Source organism: Solanum lycopersicum, chromosome 3 (assembly GCF_036512215.1).
Source record: "Solanum lycopersicum chromosome 3, SLM_r2.1".
NCBI lineage: Eukaryota > Viridiplantae > Streptophyta > Magnoliopsida > Solanales > Solanaceae > Solanum > Solanum lycopersicum.
The window spans coordinates 51,094,129-51,116,522 of NC_090802.1; the positions used below are offsets into that span (position 1 = coordinate 51,094,129).

General features: G+C 33.1%; 2 protein-coding genes across 6 annotated transcripts; both read right to left on the reverse strand.

Moving 5' to 3' along the window:
- Positions 1-1,751: 1,751 nt before the first annotated feature.
- On the reverse strand, positions 1,752-12,715 carry LOC101265213 (pentatricopeptide repeat-containing protein At5g62370). 3 transcript variants are annotated; one of them, XM_069295099.1, is made up of 5 exons: positions 12,521-12,715; positions 3,936-6,867; positions 3,720-3,801; positions 2,936-3,446; positions 1,752-2,237 (listed from the first exon to the last, which is right to left on the reverse strand). In XM_069295099.1, exons 1-2 carry the CDS (start codon positions 12,609-12,611, stop codon positions 4,079-4,081), a joined length of 2,880 nt encoding a protein of 959 aa, XP_069151200.1. In that variant the 5' UTR covers positions 12,612-12,715; the 3' UTR covers positions 1,752-2,237; positions 2,936-3,446; positions 3,720-3,801; positions 3,936-4,078. The 3 variants fall into 3 exon arrangements, 2 of the variants coding, with proteins under 2 accessions (XP_069151200.1, XP_010318156.1); XR_011220029.1 differs by lacking the exon at positions 12,521-12,715 and having other exon boundaries at positions 6,643-7,181; XM_010319854.4 differs by lacking the exon at positions 12,521-12,715 and having other exon boundaries at positions 3,936-7,253.
- A 929-nt stretch (positions 12,716-13,644) lies between these two features.
- Positions 13,645-20,535, reverse strand: LOC101259518 (uncharacterized). 3 transcript variants are annotated; one of them, XR_002027355.3, is made up of 10 exons: positions 20,213-20,535; positions 19,917-20,045; positions 19,731-19,770; positions 16,023-16,098; positions 15,732-15,932; positions 15,420-15,632; positions 14,890-15,299; positions 14,573-14,695; positions 14,353-14,453; positions 13,645-14,288 (listed from the first exon to the last, which is right to left on the reverse strand). XR_002027355.3 is itself a non-coding variant. In XM_004235112.5 (8 exons), the coding sequence occupies exons 1-7, from the start codon at positions 20,253-20,255 to the stop codon at positions 14,934-14,936; spliced, it is 1,068 nt and encodes a 355-aa protein (XP_004235160.1). In that variant the 5' UTR covers positions 20,256-20,535; the 3' UTR covers positions 13,645-14,695; positions 14,890-14,933. The 3 variants fall into 3 exon arrangements, 1 of the variants encoding a protein (XP_004235160.1); XR_740535.4 differs by having other exon boundaries at positions 13,645-14,453; XM_004235112.5 differs by having other exon boundaries at positions 13,645-14,695.
- Between the last annotated feature and the right edge of the window lie 1,859 nt (positions 20,536-22,394).

The following is a 22,394-nucleotide window of genomic DNA, read 5'->3' on the forward strand; positions in this document are numbered from 1 at the left end:
GGGTGCTGCAAGGTAGCTATCAGCAATCACTTTTGCTCCTTGCACATAACATTCAATATTAACATTATCACGATGCAAGTTGTGTAACTGCGCCTTAAGTTCTCGAATCAGTGGTTTAGACCCAATGGCATAGGCTACTACAACTTTTTCCCAAGCCGCATGATTTGTTTCTGCTCCGAACAATTGAGAGAGAATGTTCTCTGAAACTGAAGCAACTATTCAACTGAAGACGAGTTGATCTTGACGCACCCAAACCTTATATGCAGGATTTGGTTTCACCATCCAAAACGTGAGATGGTACTGGTTCACTGCCATCAATATAATGGTTAAGACCACAACCACAAATTATTGGAAGAGCTTCACAGGCAACTGGTGAGTGAGATTAGGCGTAGGAAAATAGCTTTCCATAGCATTCGTTGAAATGCATCAGTTTCTCCAATTAGGATAAGTCGTTTCTGATTATATTGATTTAGAACGGAAAAAAAAATGATTGTTAAACCAAAAGACTTTGATACCATGAAAGAGTTCTTTATTCATTGTGTAAAATATGTACTACAATAATGAATATATAAGAAACCAAAAATAGCGACGAAACATACGAGAAGTAGTGTCCTTAGACATCACAACTTAACCTTTTACATAGTTTAGATATACTAGGAATCTATATCTAAGAAGCCTGTCCTTTACAAGTTTCAACAACACGATCCAGTCAATCCAAAAAGAAGTGATGGACTATCAAGTTTTGTTGGACATATTTGAAGAAGAAGACAAGAAGGAAATATTTTAGGTTACATTACACGGCAATCTCTCTTTTAATTCTTACATATATAAAATAAAGTTTGAGGTTGATAACTAAGCTTTATTCTTAGATTTTGTATTTTTGCGTTACTTAAGTATCCTCGTTTATAGTATCATCACCGATTGTTAGTAAGCTAAGATCTAGCTCCCCTTGCTTGTACTTTTCTCTTTGAGATTTTTTTCTCTTTATTAATAAAACTAACCCCGGGCACATTGCATAGCGAATTTGCTTGGGGAAACAAGTAAGTATTTCGAATAGTTTGATTCTTAAATAATGATTAACCCAATAAGTCAATAACAATAAATTAATAACATTTTTTTCAATTCGATTTATCGTTGATTCGAATTTTACACACCCCAACCACAAGAGCAAACCCCTACTAACTAGAGAAACTATTTCAGATCATATTTTATTGTTTAACACTCAGAGATATGTTTATTAGATTAGATAAAACATGAAAAACATGCATTTATAGAGAGTTGTTGTAGTTCAGTTAGAAAGGAAAATCAATTTTTAATAGTTGGTGAAGAACAGTCAATAAGTCATTGAAAGGTTAATTAAGAGAAGAAAATGAGATGTTTTACAGACCACATCTCATATTACTGATTGAGCTGAGCGAGGTAACAAGTCCCTGACCGCAGATTTCGTCTAATTAATCAGGCGATAATGCGAACCAAATAGCGCAATAGGGTAGTTTGGTGTGAGGGATAAAAGTAAATAGTCCTGGGATAAAAATTTAATGTCTTGTTTGATTGTCATATTTGAGATAACTTATCCCACCATTTATACCATAGTGATGGAATAAGTTATCCCAATATATATAGTTGAACAAGTTATCCAAATATAATGACTTTTTATTTATAATGACGACTCGAAACACCATAAACACTCCATGGAGTCAATGGTAAACTTGCAGTCAAGTGAAACAAGATGCACAACAGCTTGGTCAAAATTTTGAAACGGGGAAATAAACAAATATTTAGAAAGTTGCTACTTGCTAGACATAAACAAAGGACAGAATGACTGTTTGCCTTTGTCTACTTTATGTTATGACTCTTCTGCAATGTCACTGCTCAAGACATTGATGACATAATAATTATTGTTGATGCACACTTTAATACAAAAATACTATAATAACAGTAAGCAAACCACAACAGATAGTCATGACCTTAACTCACTTAATATCGAAGCCATGTTTAGTAGGGCTACTAGGTGGGGAAAATGAAATTACAAAGCAGCAGAGCACAGATCAACGGAGATAAGAGACTTCTCAGAGCAAGGTATTACGAATGTGGGGAGGGGATAAAGATCGCAATCGTGAGGGTTTGAATGAATCGGATGGCTTAGTCTCTCTGATCTGGTGTCGTCGTTGCTGCTGTAAACAGACGATATCTGTATCCTCTTTAATGTTAGTTTCTTAGTGTCCCTGCAAAACCAGCTGTAAATGCCAAGTCTATGAGTATTGAAATGGAGACAATTCATTGCTCTTATTTCATTTTACTAGTTAGAAACTCACACAATGTGCAGATAATATTATGACCCAACTGTAATCATAGAGATTTATTGTAGTAACAAAGAGAATAAATATTGTAATGGAACAGCAGATTTGGAGGGATAATATATCAGATATAGAGGGATAAAATAGCTGATATTTAGGGATGGGAATAACGGATCTTTAGGATGTAATTTGTCTACTCTCCATTTTAATAGCAAGACTATCAATTTGAGGTTCATTCAACAAAAGATTGACAACGCCGTCCGATAATGGTTGGAGTCAATCACGCTATCGATGTTATAGACTAACACACATTTGTCCTTATTTTCGAATTCAACAAACGGAATCATTAAGAAAATAATAAATTCCACAAAACTAAAATGAAAAAGAAAAAGAAAAAGAATGCTTAGGTGTGGGAAGAAGACTAGGTATTTCAATCTGGAACGACTTTTTATTTTGTCCACGACAAAAATTATTGCCCTTCCCCCATAGCATTAAAAAAAAGTTTATGACTATACAAATACAGGGGTTAAAGTTTAGTGACCACACGTGAAATTAACATGTTAATATAACTCATAACTCATATGCCAACGAAGCAATTGATTTTAAAGAAAAAAGGAAGAGAGAATTACAGAATGTACCTTAATTCAGTAGTCCCCACAGTTATTTCGTCAGATATTTGCTTATACTTGATCAAAGTTGGATATTCACCATCAGGTGATGGTGCATAGAGTAAGATGTCCAGCAACAAATCTGACGGGACCTGTTGATTTTAGTCGCCATAGACTATTATGGCTTAATTTCCTCTGAAATATTCCGGATAATACATTCTGTCAGCAACAACATAAACTTGCAACAACAGCATTCCATTACACTCCCAAGAAAAACTCTTCTATCTCAATGGTCAGTGAACCATGTCCTCAAATGTTTTCAACAGCAACATTCAGGTGATCTTAGACATCTGCCTCCCACAAGCAGCACTTGCCTCTAGATACTTGGTTCTGCCTTTCTGTCAAATATGAGGCCTTCAACAATGAGTTTGTAAAGCACATACCATCCAGAGGATTCTTTATTTACTGACAAATGTATGCCAACTCTTTCATCTGAGATTGACACTTCTTTTTCTGTTGCCTCTGAACTCGCAGAGCTTTGCTGCAATTCAGGATCAGGAAAAGAAATAAATGTGACAAAACTGAAATAACGAAAATAAGTAAAAGAGACTCCTCTTTTTAAAAAGAAAAACAAATCAAATTAATTAAGCATTCAATATACGCCTCTATAAGATTTACATTTTGTTCAGTATCTAGTCTTCTTCCCAGTGGCAGAATTTATCCACTAACTTGTGTTGATCTATTTGGGTGCCTATGTAGTTTATCCAAAAATCTAAACATGAATAATTAGGAGAACACACATATCCAGGATTACCTAAAGGTTGTCAACTGTGCATAGCGTACAATCACTTCACAAATTAGACACGACCAGTACATAGGAGCCGCTTATCATATTCCTGAAAAAGGAATAACAAATAGGATTATGTACACCTCAGAATCTCCAGGTCAATAGGTCATCAGAGGATAATATACTAACTAGAACTGTACGCAGAACAATAGAGTTAAGAAATACAGAGAGACGGTGGCTTACAACAAATAATAAATGGAATTCTGAGTGGACACAAGCTACAATGTGCAGCTCCATAAAAAAGTCCATATTCTGTTGATACACAGACAAGGGAAGGAAGCCCAACAATATCAGAGAGATCATACCCAGCCTCTAAGATTGTGTCATCATAAATTTTCTTTCTTAAGAAGCAAATCATACATAAAACGAGCTTCGTGCCACTTATTTTCTTCTCCCAGTATACAAATCAACAATTTCAGATTATGGCCACAAGGGACATATTTATTGGCAAGCATATCGTGACATATCTTCAGTGCATGAACTCTCCAATTACTAGCACAAAGAGAACTGAGAAGACTTTCATATGATGCCTTAGAAGGGGCCAGTCCTTTTTTGAGCATAGTATATGAGAGTGATAGAGCATCCATGAGCCTTCCGTGCTTGCATAGACCTCTAATTAAAGTGTTGTAGACGATGTTATCTGGAGGACAACCCTGCGCATTCATTCTGTTGAAAAGACTAACAGCACAATTAATTTCACCACTTCGGAAATGCCCATCAATTAGAATGGTAAAAGTAACTTGATTTGGTAGGATGCCTTCATTTTGCATCGTATGAAGGTGCTTGTATGCATCTTTCATACTCTCTGCCCAGCAAAACCCAGAAATTATGCCATTATATAAGTACAAATTTGGCATTAGGGGAGTTGCCTTCACTTTATTTATCAGCCGAAGTGCAAGAAATTTTATTTGTTCCTGAGAGTTAACTGAGATTTTCAAACATTTTTCCTTAGGCAACATAGCACTCTGATGAAGTAGGCGGAACAACATTTCCTTAGATTCTTCATACCGTCTCTGTGGAACAAGCCCTTTCTCATTGACTGACCTAATATTTCTAGAAACGCCACTGACCAAAGTAATATAAGTTACCAAGTCTCGCTCAACCTCACTTCTTTCCATTAAATCAACCAACTTTAATGCGAATTCAAACTCTCTCTTCCTTAAGAATTGTTTTATAAGAGAAGTATAAAGAACAGTATTTGGCATGAAACCCTCTTCTATCATTTGCTTGAGGTAAACACAGCCCTTCTCTATCATGTTTTTCTTAACTAACCCATTTATAAGAGCAGTATAAGCATTGTGGCTTGGTTGAACTCCATCTTCCAACATTGTAACGAAGAGCTCATGGGCCTGAATAGCTCGCCCATTTCTTGATAGAGCATTAATCATTGTCACAAACAAAGTTTTATCAGGATAAATTCCAGTCTCGAGCATTCTCCGGAAAACTCCAAGGGCCTCATCTATTCTCTTTTTTCTACCCAAACACCCAATGACGGAATCATATATAGCAACACTAGGCTTCAATCCACTCTCTTCCATTTGGTCCAGCACTTCTAATGCTGATTGTATGTCACCCTGTTTACAGTATTCATTTACCATAATCAAGAATGTTGCTTGATTTGGAACTTGACCTTGATCTTGCATAACTTCAACAAGTAACTTGGCATCCTCATGTAGTCCCTTTTGGTAAAGGCACTTGATCATGGAATTATAAGCTGATAGTGAAGGCTGAAGAGAAAGGCTTGACATCTTGTCCATGCAAAGCTGAGCAGAATCAAGTTCTCCTCCAAGACACAAAGCAATCATATATATATTGAAAGCAACACAAGCCAGAGGTAAGTTTCTTGCCGCAATTTCTCCCAAGAGACAATCAATATCAAGCATGATATCTGTAGTAACTTTACGACTGGTAGGACTGGGGATGAAAGAGGGGTCAATACCACAACCGTTCTTGGCAATAGCCCGCAAAAATGTGCATGCTAGACTAATCTCTGACCCTCTTGGATGATTGCTGATCAAGGTAAAAAACAGAACATGGTCAGGAACCAATCCAGTGTACAACATCTTCCTGTATAAGTCATCTACTTCAGCTAACCGATTCTCTTTATAAAGTGCAGAGATCAAAGCAGTATAAGAGTGAACACTGGGAGGAACATTCCACTGATTAATGTCATCCAATAGCGTCAATGCGCAATCAACTTTATGTTCCTTGCAATACTTGGCAATCATGATTTGGTAACTTACTGCATCAGGTTCTAATCCAAATTCAACCATCTGCTGATTCAGCATCCAACCCTTGTCGAACATGCCCAAGTTTATGAACCCATTGATCAGCGTGTTGTAAGTATACTTATCCGGTTCACAGCCCAACTTACGCATTCTGAGAAATAACATCATAGCCGTTTTCATTTTCTGGATCTTGGAATAACCGTTGATGAGAGTTGTGTACATGACTTTATCCAAAACAAAACCATAAGATTCCATATCCATGCTCAACAATTGCGCTTCCTCAACTCTGCCTCTCTTAGACAACGAAAGAATCAATCTTTTAAACAAATGAACTGTGGGTGGTACCCCTCTATCACACATTTCGTCAAACACATAGAGTGCTTCATCTAAGTACCCTTGGAAGCACAAAATATCCACTAACTTATTGTAACAACTGAAAGCCAGTAATACCTCAGAATTAATAGCTTCAACAAAAACATCAAATCCATCCAAGATTCTATCTTGGCCACAAAATCCTTTAATAAGCTCATTACACGTGCTACTACAAGGCATCAACTTCATATCCACAAGTTTATCAAAAAGCAACTTAGCTTCCTCCAATTTACCCAAATTACAATAACAAATCGCCATGGAATTTAATAGAGAATGGTTCGGCTCAATACCTCTGTTCAAAATGCAATCTACATAGAGAGCCTCAGCCTTCAGGGTTTCTCCAGATGTCACGAGTTGCCGAATGAGAAAAGCATAGCTAGTTACATCAGGCTCAACTCCACGAGAAATAGAAAATTCAACAGCAGAGATAGCTTCAGGAACTGATGAGGAATGCTTGATGATTCTCCGTATTACTTTCTGAGCTGAATCGAACAACCCACGAACTATTAAATTCGCTGCAAGTGAAAAACACAAGGTCTTGTGATTAAGTGGGGAAGTGTGAACACATGATATCGCTTCCGAAGGTAAAGGGGAAGTAGTTAAAGGTCTCTTTGTTCTTGAAAGATGGAAGCACAAACGAGTGTGCAGTCCAAGTCTATGCTTGGTCATCCTAGAATGGAGAATGGCGTTGTTATGAAATGAGAGGACCACCGGCGGCGGGTCCTTATGGTTGTGTTTTTGAGCATATGACGGTAGAGAGAGAGCTAACAGTAACAGACTCTTCAATTTCAGTCTTCTTTTTTGTCTTTGGGGCAGCAAACCGGCGCCCTCTGCACAAATGTCTCTTTTTAGGTCACTTTTAAATCTATTGGTTAAATTTGTGAGCTAAAAGAAAAAAAAATTACTCCATTCAGCAACTGCTTTTTTAAGGGTGAAATTTAAGGAAAAACTACATTGTTAAAATAAATATATATTAGTTAATTAAATATTCAATGATAATTATCTGAGCTGAGTTTTGAGTTTGTATTATATTTTCGTGATTTGAAATTTGTATAAAATATAATTTATATAAGTAATTTTGTATAATATATTGAATAATTGTTTAAAGTTTTGATACTTGTGTTTGTATAGATTTATTATTTTGAGATTATATAAATATAATGCAATTATACAACTGTACCGCAAATTATACAAACTCGAATTATATAATTCCGTGAATTATACAAATAATGCAGTTTTTAAATTATAGCTATATCTCATAAATATGTAAACTAGCGCTTTGGATTATAATTAAGTTTATTATAGTGATTATTTGTAAAATTTCCCCAAATTTAACTCATTAGATTAACAAGGAGAGTTTAAAGAGGTCCACAAAAAAAGGCCTTTGCACAACGGCATTTTTTCTTGTAGGCCTTAGCGATATGTAGAGGTTTAAAACCTAACATGAATTGTGGTGCACTGGCGGGAGTATTTCAACTTTAACCAGACATTTTGTCATTTAAGTTCTGGGCATGGAGAAAATTTGGAGAAAATTTTGTTGGGAGCGTCACCCCCGAATCAATTCTGCAATACGCAATTCGAATTTAGTCAGAGCTCTAAGGACTCTGAACACTAGGTGACAAAAAAAAGTGAGAGGTTTGACAATGGGACTAAGGTCTTATTTGTTTGCACTTAATGGAGGTCTAAATCTTAATCATTGAGATTCAGTCCATTAAGTACGTTTGGTTTTTAGGTCTGAATCTGAATCATTCATACTCAACCCATTAAGTTCATTTGTTTTATTTTTTAAAAAACCTCTTAATGGGTCTGAAGAGGTCTGAATGAATCAGATCTGTTGGAGACTCTTAACAGCATTCAGACTCATTTGATGAGTTATCAAATAATAAATCATAGTTTCTCTACTTTGGCTTGCCTATTTATCTCATAACTAAAAATTTTCTTTCTCACTTTTTCAATCAAACATCATTTTTTCCCATTTGATAAATTTTCATAAATCCTTTCAAAAAGAATTTCTATGAAAAATTTTATTGTATTGATATTTGTCAAGAACACTAGTTACAATAATTTTTTTGGTGTATTGTTGTTTATCAAGGTTTTTGAATAAAAAAATATTACTCCAAAATCATGATTACTAAAACTTTTTTTTAAAATTAAAAGTGATATATTTTGTTGAATGAAAATTTTATGATATTTTATTAATATAATGTTCAATTTCACTTCCACGTTCAGATATTATAAAAAATAACATTAATTATTTAGTGTTCAGATTTAGAGACCACGTCTTAATATTTAGATGTGTATTTAGATCAAAGCACTCAAATCTTAATATAAATCTTAATATTCAGATGTTTATTTAGATACAAACTTCTTAATCTTAATAGAAACAAATGAAGCCTAAGAAAACTTGACATGGTGTACCAATTAAGAGAAGAAATTGGTAGAGTATTACTTATTAGCTTAATTTTGAAAATATGACATAAAATGGCCAAAAGAATTTATCCAATAAAAGTAATAAATAATGATTCATAACTTTTTTTTGTATATTCAATATTTTCCCTTCTCCTAAAATATCTCTTCTTTCATCTTTTTATCCTCTCCTGTAATATTTCTCTATTTTAATTTGTAAATTTCTCAAATTAATTCACAAGAATCTCTACGATGTCCATATCTTTGGTTAACCATATGATATTTTGTAAAGAAAAAAACAGTTATTATCAAAAAGAATTTTAGTATTTTTAAAATAAATAAATTTTTTAAATTTTTTTTTATCAAAAATTAAGTTAAGGCATCTTTCATCCAAACATCAAATTTTACACCAAAAGATAATATTTCTCTCTTTTCATTATTATATTATTATATTTCATTTGTATTTTCTTATATCATGAAATAACTTTTTCAAAAACATTCACTATATATAGTTCATATCATTTACCTTTATAGTCGTTTAATATAAAATTATTTTATAATATAATTTTTAAATAATATAAATTGCCAGGAAACATTATACATTATACATAATAACAAAAATATAAATAAAAGTGAAATAATTAATGAGATACAATTAAATAAACATTATATAATTGAAAAAAATTATTTTAAATTTTACATAACTAAACTTTCAAGATTATTAAATTCTTGTTGTAATTTTTTTAAAATTATTATTGTTTTGTTGTATTTTTTAAAACGAGATGTATTTTATATTTCAATTTTGATGTATGTTAATTACTACTTTGTTGAATGTTTGTTATTTTTGGTTATTTTAAGTACATTATATTATTTGTTTAATAATTTATATGTTTACATTTTTAATTTTTGTAAAGGTTAATTGTAATTCAATTATAATTTACAGTAGAATTATCATAAATTTAATTTCTAAAAAAAAGTAGTCACGTATGAAAAATTAATTTATATATCTAAAACTAATATTATACAAGAGATTTAATTAAAATATATAATTATATAATGTTTAATTAAAAGTTTTGTAAAATGAATAATATTAAATATTCAAAAAGTGAATTAGTGCAATAAATAGTGTTACACCAAAATGGTGTAAAATCTAATATTAGATTGAAAATAAGTTAATGATTTCGATTTTGAAGATTTCACATCCAAAATTTCAAATTCATCACATGCAAGATATTCTCATACCTAAAATCGAAGTAAAATAACAGGAAATTGAACAAATTATTTTTCATAACAAGCATTGAAGTTTAAATCACAAATAGAGTTTTGACTTGCTATTTTTTTCTTTAGGAAATTTCATTTCGGATTTATTTACCGTCTCTATCTTTTATTGATTGAATAATGATGTTTATATAGATTGTTTGAATATTCTACAATTATGTTGATTTCGAATTTTAAAATATCTCATGGCTTGATATACTTTTGCTTATTGAAATTTCTATCAATTAATCATCAATATACTTGTTGACAAGTATGATGATGAATATTTATGATATACGGGGGATGAATTTGAATACTTGTTTTGGGATAGATGGAGTACGCAATTTGAGTTGATAATCCTAATGTATATATTACTGATTTGTTGTATTTAAATTGTACACATTTATAGATTTGTAGCATGCATTTTGTTTTTCTATTTTCGCAAGAAAAATTATTTTCCTTATTTTTAAGGGAAATATTTTTCAAGAATTTTTTATCAATCAAATCAGAAAAAATTGAAAAACATTTTTCAAACTCCATACCAAACACGCCCAAACGGTGGTTAACGTTTCTAGAATTGAAAGAAACCAGCTGAACATTTCAAAAGCCAAACGAAATATGAACATTTCAAAAGCCAAACGAAATATGTTATGATAAGCAACAATGAATAAAGACATAATACATATATTGGATCTTTAACTTGGCTTTAAATTTTAATTTTGACATCCAACTTTCATAATGCACAAATAGACACTTTAACTGTTCAACTTTTAAATAAATAAACACATGAGTCCTACATGAAGCAATACACATAGGACACCACGTAAGACAAAAAATGGCATGTAGGACATGCGTGTTTATTTGTTCAACTCTATACAAGTTTAAGTGTCTACTTGTGCACACCCAAAATTAAAAGACATAAATGTAATTCGAAGTCAAGTTAAAGGACACATTTATAGAGTTTTTGGCCAAAATCATCCTTAAACTATACCCCAAATTTAGACTACATCCTTATAATATCATTCTTAGCGGAAAACATTCTTTAAGTATTTAAAAGTGAACAATTTTCATCCTTGTATTTGAATTTATCAGAAAACTAACAGATCCCACAAAAATCAAGTCATTCCTTCGTGATTATTATTTTCAGATACACCATAATTTTCATGTAATTAGATATTAAGAATATTATCAATTAAATATTTAGGTATCTATATTACATAAAAGAATTCTACTTTCAAACAAAAAATATTATTGAAATTCATTGTATTTGGAATCTATATGTTTCTTCTCAATTGAATATGCTAGAAGCGACATTTGTTGGAGACTTCCGCTTCTAATAATGTAGAATAAAACTCAAATACAAGACGTACTCAATATTTTGTTCACTTCACTATCAGAATGACTCAAAAACTTATTGATCAAAATACAATATTTGTTTGAAAAAAGTAAAGATAATAATCAAGCTCTAGCTTCTTTCCGTTACTAAATGAGAAAAAGAGCAGATCATGTTATCATCACACCATTCAAATATTTTTGTTTTAATAAGCAATGATTTCTAAGATTTTAAATATCTTTTTTAAAAAAATTTATAGCAAGTAATGAAATTATCTAAAAATTTTGTTGATAATCACGTAAACTGCTCATATTTTTGTAGGATTGGTTAGTTTTTTTTATGATATCTAATAGAAGGATGAAAATTGTTCACTTTTAAATTCTTGGAGGATGTTTTCTGATAAGAATTATACTTTAAGGATGTAGTTTAAATTTGGGATATAATACAAGGATGTTTTTGGCCAAAAACTCCACATTTATGTATTATGCCATGAGTAAATATTGAAAAACCCACTTAATAGCTCAAGGATTTTCTTCCATGTATTATGTAAAGTTTAAGTCATAGACGACCCCTTAAAGTTGTTCGTATAATCCACTTAAACACTATAACTAGGACTTATACCTATTGAACACCTGAACTATTCTAAATTTGAACCATTTAAACACGTTGTGCACATGTGGCAAAAAAGTGTGATTCACGCCTTATTGACCGCATGAATCATTTAATCAACACATTTTCAAACTTTTTTTAGCATTATTTTTTTAAGAAAATAACAATCTTTTCAAATCCTCCCTTTTTGCACACCCCTGCTGCTCCTATTTCTTCGTAACAATCCACCATTGACATTTTTACAAATTTACTTCTTCTAGGTTTATACTTAAATTTGCTAAGAATTTCAAGGCAATAAGAAATCCAAACATCACTTTATTCCTTACATTCCAAGCCTTAATATATTGTTTTATCATATTTTTATTTTGTTAATAGTAATTCTCAATTGGAGCAGATGAACCCCAGCATTATCATACACAAGGACACCTCTTCATTTTTTTCCTTTGTTCTAATTTTTCAGATTTAGAATTATATCTTGACATCTTTTTTGTTGGAAAAAGTGGATACCACCATCCATATTTTTTTGCTGGAAAAAACGAAGGCTACCATCCACATCTCCTTACCAGAAAAAATGGAGACCGCATACACCATCCCTTCTTCTTCCACAACAAAGTAGAAACAAAATTCGAAATCAAAATTAATAAGGAAGAACATATTTTTTGTAAAAAAATAACATCAATTTCAAATAGGAACAAAAAGACGGGATAAAGAGAAACAAAATGAAAAATTCGTAGTTAGTATATGTTAAAATCTCCACTTTTTTTATAGATGAACAACAACAACGGTGGACAAGGGATATCTTTCGGGGAAAGAGAAGGGGGAGGTTTGGGGTGGGTGGGGGTGAGGTGGATTTTTCATCTTTTTTTTCCTGGTTGAAACTCTCTTACTTTTTAGATTTAGATTTTTTTGTATTTTAATTTCATTTATTTAAGATAATTAAATTAAAATGCCACATGTCCTAGTTTAATTTGTTGTTTTGCCACATCAACTGCGTTTGTGTTGCATGCACTTTATTTTTTAACTAGGTATCATAAAAATGTTTGATAGATATTTATTTATGTCTAATAGGAAAATGAATATGTTGAGGTGTCTAAGTGAAATATGTAGACAACTTTACGGGACCGTAACTATTATCTAAGGTACTATTTAGTATTATGTTTGGTAGAAATTTGAGTCTATGAATAACTAATTCTCCTACGTGATATTATAGGATGTATTCCTGATACCTTTCATTTGAAGGTATTAGTAATACATAGGATATAATACCATGAGATAAGTAATGTAAATACAAAATTATCCCTCAAATCATTTTAAATACTTTATTTATTTTCTTAATTTTATGATTCATATTTATCCTAGTAAATTTATTTAAATAAATTATCTTTCGAGACTGTTGTTTATTACTTAATAAATCTAATACAAATCAATATAAATGTGTGTAACATCCAAAGTTATGGCTAGGCTGATTTTTCTTTTAAAAATTCAAGAATAGTTTCTGTGTTAATTATTTTTAAAAAAAATTGATAATTGAATCAAATTCTATTATTGGAACTTTCTCATTTTTATCTTATAAATATTCAATCAATTGCTTATTAACACTTATTATAATAACTGCATTAGCAAAAATAGATTGTTCAACATCGAAATTTATAAGCTTGAACCTAAAATTAACAATAGAGAAAAATTATTCAAAACAAATCCATAATAAAAATATTATTAAAATTAATCAATATATATATATATATATATATATATATATAGTTGTTTTCATGCAAACTCACGCTCTAAAACCTTCAAAAGGATCGCTCTGGAAGATTTAAGCCAACTCCCCAAAAAAAAAAAAAAACTTTCTAGCCTAAACTCCTCAGAACAACAACTTTTTTTTTTGCAAATACATGTTCTATGTGGAAAAAAAAAAACGAAGCTAAACTTCATGCTTGATCTCCGTTACTCTTGTTGAAAAAACTACCAAGGAGATGCTGAAAAATCATTATCTCATCTATTCCTTATTACATTAGTGGTAGAGTTTTTTAAACTTTGCTCCCAAAATGTTCTTCAATGTCTGGTCACAGTTATGATCACCATATTGGATTTGTGCTCAGCACAGACCTTAGACTATCTAGTCTAGACACAGTTTCCATAGTTTCACCGACAGACATTTCTAGAACTTAGTCAGAGCTGAGTTTATGTATACATGAATGAAGCCTGCAGGTACTAACCCAAGTGGACAAATATGCATGTGTTTAGTGTTGATGACAATTATTACCTATTGAATGATGAGTTGTTGATTGCACATTAGAATCATTAGCTGCCTTATGTCCACAATGGTGCCTGCATGAATACAGACAGCTCTATACACAAGAGGGACGGTAAGTAAGTCAAAATAGAGGGTTACCTATCAGAGCTCGGATGAGAGACAAACTACATGGAGCCTTTCATATATTCATGAGCTCATTGACACGCCAAATATGCAATAACAATTAACACTAGAGCCATCTGAATAACCAAATGAAAAAGATTCTGTTTTATCATCTGAATGACCAAAAGATAAAAGGAACTAAACCAACCATGGTCAGCAACTCATTCCGCAATCCGGAATTAATAAAATTTGTTACCTCACTCAAGGAATAACCATCCAACGATCTCCCTCTAGCAGCATTATCCATGCATAACTAATGAATCTGTTTTTTTAACTTCATGAGAATAGGTGACCCCAGATGAGCGGGGATCAGAACCCTCTGACAACGTTAAACCAAAATAGATCATTAAAGAGTCACCACAATCAAGTTATACCTACCACTAATTATATTGATGATAAGAGAGTGAGATATAGTCACAAAGAAAAAAAACAACATTTTCACACATGATAACAATAGCAATTCGAACTCCAACACATACATTCATGAATTTGGTGAGTTATAAAAAAGTCTACCTCTTCAAATTTTCAAAGTTCAGACATCTACGTTTTATAATCCTCTAGTACTTGTGAACTGGACTCCTGGACCTCTTGGAACCATGTCTAATAGGAGACCGTGACCGGCTTCTATCACGTCCCCGGTATCTCTCCCTGCTTCTGTTTCTCCCATTCCTGGAACTCCCATGTTTCCAACCTGATCCCCTATCAAAATCACGCCCTCCTCTGCCATTTCTGTCAAGGTCGCGATCTCTTCCCCGGTAGCGATCCCGTTCCCTGTCATGATCTTGATCTCTGTGCTTGTCCCTGTCAGATGACTCACTTCTTCGTCGTCTGCTATCATGTTCTTTCTCCCTCAACTTTTTCCTTTCTTCTGCTTCTTTCTCCCTGGCTAACCTTTCCTCTTCCCAAGCCTTCTCTTTAGCAGCCTGGAAGCAACATTTTTACAGTCCATTGCAAAGAATATCATTTGTAACAAAAGGCAGAAAAATAAAGTTGCATTCTGCGGTTTTACAAGGAAATAAAAAGGAAAATTTGGCGAGAAATACCTTGTACTCAGCTAAGAAATCTCGAACCATCCCATAACCAACATGCTGTTTACCAGTGACGTGAGACTGAGTTCTCTCTGCAGCATCATTTGCAACAAGAAAGGAACCACATGTCTCGCACAGAGCCATCTTTTTCTCTTGTACAATCATTAGTGCACTGTTCTGCTGGGATTGCTGAGTCAAGGTAGTCTTTTCAACATTAAGCATTTCCACCTACATGAGTATCAAGAATTCAGATACTGTGGGAAGACTATACCATCACGATATAGCAAAATTCAAGACAAAAACGAATAGTAGGACCCTCAGCCAAACCTTTCTCATCAGAGCTTCAGCTTCATCAACTTTTCCAGCTTCACCAAGAGACTCCACTTGTTCTAGCAAGTTCTTAATCTTCTCCTCCAAGACAGACAGCTGCTCAGATTTTTCTGCTGATATTGGAGGAGGTGGGGGAACGTCAACCTCCTGAGCAAGGCGTTCTCGACCACGCCTCACTTTCTTATCCAAGTCCATCACCTACAAAACCCACAAATTAAGTATATGGCAATTATTTATTCAGAGAACATGTTGAAACAGCACTGTGAAACTTGTCAGTCAATAACCTACCAATTTCTCACAAAAATGGGCTAGTTCTGCTTCAAACTTGGGAACATAAGAATCATGTCTTGGAGATTTCTCAAAACTGAAGAAGAAACAAAGATCTTTCAGAACAATGAAATTGTAGTGCACAAATGAGAAATCATAATGCAAAATAATCTTGCATGCTCAAAAAAAAAAAGAGAGAGAGAGCAACTTTTTGAGAGGCAGGTAAAAATACTCAAGCTACAGCATTAGAAGATCTCCATACAAATAGGGAGGACTAGTACACCAGCAAATGATTTAAGGGGTCGTTTGGTTGGGAACAAGTTATCCCAGGATTAATTATCCTGGGTTTAGCAAATCCTGAGATAACTTATCCTACCATGGGATAAATTATCCCATCACTATAGTATAAATGGTGGGGATAACTTATCCTACCATATATATGGGGGATAAATTATCACCACTATGGTATAAATGGTGGAATAAGTTATCCAAAACACGGCAACCAAACAAGACACCAAAATTTTATCCCTCGACTATTTTTTTATCCCAGGACTATTTATTTTTATCCCTCACACCAAACGACCCCTAAGATATGAACCAACTGATAATATACGTGGTATAAGCTGGTACTTCTATCATTAAGGAGACCAGTGATCAAAATCTCCCAAAATGCCTTGTGGTCAAGTAAAATGTCAAGGTCATGCTTCACGATGAGCCGGCCGTCAAAACATGCAGCTGCATCAATACCAAAGCTGTAGCATAATATAAAAGATGTTGGATTTGCTGATTGTCCTTGATACAGAGCAACAAACAAGGAAGTCATTGAGATTGGCAATACACTGGAACCTAAAGGAAATTACCACTCTTTCAAACAAGAAATAACATTGGAAGCTAAAGAACGCTGCTCATTAGAGTCATACAAGACTTGTATAATCCTATATCAGTTTGCACTGGTTTTTGACCTTTCCATGGGTACTATCACAGGTAATTTAACCAATTTGAAACACCTTTTCAGGTATGGTAACTGATGAGCGTGAACAAGTTCAAACTCTATGAGGAACTTTTCAACACGTAAAGAATTCTAACTGCTGCTCTCAGTTGCCTACAAACAAAAGTAGCTTTGAGGCTTCCATTTCACTCTTTCCAGCTCAAGTATGGCTACTGTAATGCGAGTATCATAATTCCAACATAACTCACAGATAGTTGTTAGCATGAAAATTTAGAACTTATGGTATGATGATCTTACTAGTAACCACACAAAAGAACTAATCTGAAACTAGATGTCCAAGAAGTTCAACCTGCTTATGCTAACTACCACAAGATTGAAATCTTGTTTGTCTGTACATAATTTGCAGCTTCATTAAGTTAAACTTTGAGAACTAGCAATCCTTTTAAAGGAAGTAGCAGAGCATAACTTCACATTATTTACTTTGAATCAAATATCATATAACAGTCATATCCATTAAATCTTGCATCAGAATTTGGTTATCAATCATCTAAGATATGAACGTAGTTTCTATGAATTTCAGGCAGACAACCAATTGACAGTAGATTTCACCAGCAACGTCAACCATACTGAGAAAGGAGAAAGAGTGTCAAGCTCCAAGCATCTTGGAACCATCTGGCTGAACTGTAGTTCAAGAGTTCCAACTTGGAGAAGCATATACAAGCCGGAAGCCTGAAACCTATGGGAAGTTGACAAGAGCACCAAGTACTCTGGGTGATGATACGAGCAGTTATTTTTTTAGTGTTTGTGGACTAAACGGAATCGGATATGTTTGATGGAATCTCAACTCTGGACCATTCCAGATGTTTGCTTAACCTTTTTTTGTTGGACTAAGATTACCTCCCCCCCCCCCCCCCCGGCCTCTAATTACATTGACCATTTTTTGGACTTCATTAGTTCCTTGGTATTAGATTACCACATAGGGAAGGGGTGGACAATTCTGTCACTTTGGTCCTTCATAATGTGCATCTCCTTGATGTCTTTTGAATGAATAGTCTGTTAGATCAAGCTACCAAAATCAGCTTATTTTGAAAAGTACTTCACAAATCACAAGTACATTTCAAAAAAGTAGTTTTGGAGATTTGCAGTTTCTCTTTGGCTAATCAATTTGAAAAAAATTATTTCGCCAATATAATAGCAACAAACTATGCTTGACCAAGCTTTCAGAAAATGCTGCTATAGAGAAGCTACTTTGTTTTTCCAGCTTCCTGGAAAACTTATTCTGTTATTGCTCAAAACACTTATTCTTCCGTAAAAGCTTGTCCAAGCACCTCGATTCTCTAAAATAAGCATTTTCTTAGAAGAAAAAAAAAACACTTTCGTCTTCCCAGAAGTTTTAGCCTAACAGGCAAGAAATACCTTAATTCATGAAGAAAAAAGTTCCAGCTAGGAGAAAATTTCAAGACTAGGCAATAAACAACCTTGGTAAATTAAGACAAGTGGCGTCTCTATTGTTAAAGACCCCAGTCTCTTTTCTCTCTCACGTAAAAGTGTCCACGAGACTAGGGATAAGTAGCACTAAGCCACCCACTATTGTTCCATTTCCTCAACCCATCTTAACAAGTTTGAAGGTGCGAGGAACTGCGGCGAATCCAGGATTTGGAAGTCGTGGATGCTCACTTTATTTAACATAAAATTGCTTGTGATCACAAAGTATAAATGTATAGCAACATGAGCACATCAATGACAAGTACATGATAAAACAACGATTAAATAATCATCACCAAAAATAACTTATAAGCACAAGTTACGCTAAAGAAAAAGAGATCAAAAGTTTTTTAAAATAGAAACAATTAAAAAGGTAAATGACACTGCAAAAAAATTCAAAAAATAAAAAGGAGAGAAAAAGAACTGAAAATTTTTAATTGAAATAAGAGAAGGTGCAAAAAATATGCTGCTAGAGAGATTCGAACTCGTGACTAGTAGGCACTTACACGCCCTAACATTAAAGCCAGAATCAAAGCAGCCACTACTTTTCTTTGTTTAATTGGTGCTTATTTATTTTTTATATCCGTTTTTCACAATTTCTCTATAGATATAGAAAATTTTGTCAGAGTCAATGGGTGCTCGAGCACCCGGAATGCTCCAGGTAGATACACCCCTGGCCAGGAGTACCCACCAAGTGAGCTTTAAACATTTATTTCTTCATCCATCATGTTTAGACACTTTGTAATAAAAACTACTCTTTTTATCCTAAAAATAATGAGAAGATTTGACTATAGGGTTAAACAATCTTCTTCTTCGACAAGGTTAATTCATAAATTACTGTAATTCTATTTAAAATAAAACTTTCATTTGTAGAAACTACATTAAAAGAAATATAAAGCACAAACTTTAGAAATAAAAATATTTTGAAAATGTCCGCAAATATAGTAGTCAATCAAAAGACCATTTAACTCTTACAATAATGGTAGTACCGTATTAAATCAGATACACCAAGTAACTTTTTTTCATTCCTGTGTCTTGATGAACTTATTTGACCCAATTAAGCTAATATAACAAATAACCATTTCATCATGTGCTTCGAGTTGAAAAGTAGAGGTAGAAACCTCAGAAGTGATACTGGCAGACAACAATATATCAATGTTCAATTTAAAATTTGGTTGGGGAAGGAAGTGTTGAGGAAAACTAACAGATTTTATGCATGAAGGCCTGAAAGATATCTCAGTTTGAACGGAAAAAAATGAACAAGCATTGCAGGCCCCAGGGAGATACAGTCTTACCTTTCCTTCAACTTCGCTTCATGAATTTTCGAGCAGGGTCCTGTATAAAAAAACCAGTAAAAACAATCAGGAGTTGTTTCAAGATAACCATATCCATGATTAAAGAAACAAATTTTTTTTCAAACACAACAAAAGTTTTTTTTTTCTTTCATCAACCAAATACAGGATTAGGATTTCGGAACTAACCCAAATCACTACGAGTATTCACGAACAGATCGTGAGGGCAAAATCGAACCATATAGAATGCACAGACTTCCTTGTCATCCCATTTCACTTCCTTGAACCCTCTCCTCTCGTCTTCAGTTAAATTCCGAGCTACACATTCAAAAATAATAACATATCAAAATTGGTACTTTTCTGTATATAAACTCTACTCTATACAGCAAATCAAAGATAACTAAGCTTAAAACTAAACAAATGATTCAAGAATAACTCATTCTATGGGACACCGATTTCTTCAATTAAGGTTGAACAAAGCATACCTGAGCCCATCAGTTCATCCAACAAAGCTCTCTGAGCGTCCATGGCTGAAAAACCTGCAAAATCTTGGGGCTAACTGCAATCAATTGAAAGACTTTAAATCAACTGGATGTGATTCTTCTTCGTTTATAGGTTGGGAGTATAAATTAGGGTTTCAGAGTAGAAATTGATGACAAGTCGGAGCCAACAGAGGACAAAGGTAATGTTTCTCCGAGGAGGGCCTTATTGGGATTGCTTGCTTTTTATTATTTTTTACTTTACTCCTCCAACTTCAACTCAAAATTATACTACTCCCCTTCTATTTTAGAATTAGGGAAAATATACTCTTCAATTTGCAATTTAGAGTCGATATATATAATTTTTTTCTGTTCACGTATGAAATTTGTTTTCTATATTTTTATTGTTATCATACATGGAGATGTATTAGACAAGTTTCGTACAATAAATTTGATCAAGTAAGTATGCAAAGAGTTTTGAATCTAATCTTCATCTTTGTCTAGAGATTTTAAGTTCGACTTTTGCATATATTTTTTTAACTAGAAGCATCACCCTTAGAAAGAGTCATATCACGCGAGTTTAAACTAAACGAGTTCAATGTTGATATCGCACACCAATTATAAGAAAAATCAAATATCAATTTGGGTCGTGGGATGATTGGGATCCCTTCATCTTTACCAAGGGTCTGTGGTTGGGTTTTACATTCTAGGTATGGAAATATTCTAGTTTGGAGCGTCAATCTCAAAAATTGATCTTCTAATATGTGAATTCAAATAAATGCTAAAAAGCAACTGAAATTAAAATAAAATAAAAAATAATTTTATGATCAATTTTGTTAGCTATAATTTTATAACAACTTCTATTTGATTTGTAGTTGAATGCTAATCAAATTGCAAAATGATTCAGACCTCGTAGAGATGTATTTTGATTGCTTGAAATGTGGAGTAGTGCTTCATCATTCCAGATTGATCTCCAGAAGAACTCCATCGACCACTCACTTGAAGAATTATGTGGTTGATGATGATAATTGCTACAATGTTTGTGGAATTCATAAAAAAAATATGTAATCTTTAATTGATAGTCGTAAGGGGTAAGCAATTTAAGCGTGAATGAATTTTCTTCAATTAGTCTAATTAGTTCATGTGTATAATCAAATTTATCATAAATTTTATATGCTTAAGTTGCTCGTGATTAGTTAAGACAACTTATTTTAAACACTTGGCAGCTTGTGATAGGTCATTAGTTTGACTTAAATTCAGCGCACCATTTGAACCCGTGGAATCTTCTTATCAGGGTCGGGGCTATCTTTACCCGAGAGGTGTGAAGCGACACACCTTTGTTAAAAAATTACATTGTATACAGAACATATTTGATTGGATTTGGTGTAGTGGTTAACAGGTTGCAAAATTTACTTTAGTTCATGAGTTCTACCCTTGCTAGCATCATAATAGTACTTTTTCGCTGCAACTATTTTCTTTTTTTTGAAAACAATTATTTTATTAGCTTTCTCGTATATTTACTTCTTTATATTTTTAACACTTCTTAGTGTCTGCTTGGAAAGTCACCTAGTAATTGGAATTGGTTTAATTAGTAGGGTAGTAATTACCAGCCTAGTAATTATGCTGACATATTTGTTTATCACAATGTAATTAGAAATGTATTGTTTGGGTGTACAATTGCAATCATAAAATTATATTAAAGGCTTAAGTCATTGACATCCACTTAAAATGTTCGCTTAGTTCAATTGGACACCTCAGCCTAACCTTATATCTATTGAACGTACACCTCTACCAACTCAAATTTGAACTATTTGAACACTTTTTAAACAATCAGCTAACAGTATAAATATGTGTAACACATTCGCGATGACGTGGTGAATTGATGAATTAATGACCTACATGTGGCATCTTGAGTTAAAATAATCATTAAAATTTATTAAGAAAAGAAAGAAAGGAAAAAGGCATGTTCATCCACCGTCAACCCTTAAACCTCCTCAAAGTATTTTCATCCACCCACTGTCGTTGTCGTAGTCAATCTAATAAACCCTAATATGTTTCTTCATTTTTATCCTTTTTCATCTTAGATTTGAAACATATTCAACCATTACTAGTGGAATTGAAGTGTTTCTGAAGAGATTTTCCAACTTCAAATAGAAAGTTCTAAATCTATTTGTTTGAAACTGAATTA

What these genes read in the sequence shown, in the direction of transcription:
- LOC101265213 (XM_010319854.4), bottom strand. Translation starts at nt 7,021, where the DNA reads ATGACCAAGCATAGACTTGGACTGCACACTCGTTTGTGCTTCCATCTT.
- LOC101259518 (XM_004235112.5), bottom strand. Translation starts at nt 20,255, where the DNA reads ATGGACGCTCAGAGAGCTTTGTTGGATGAACTGATGGGCTCAG. An exon ending in GAAGCGAAGTTGAAGGAAAG is followed by an intron (nt 16,099 to 19,730) that starts GTAAGACTGTAT and finishes TTTCTTCTTCAG; the next exon opens with TTTTGAGAAATCTCCAAGAC. An exon ending in CCCATTTTTGTGAGAAATTG is followed by an intron (nt 15,933 to 16,022) that starts GTAGGTTATTGA and finishes TGGGTTTTGTAG; the next exon opens with GTGATGGACTTGGATAAGAA.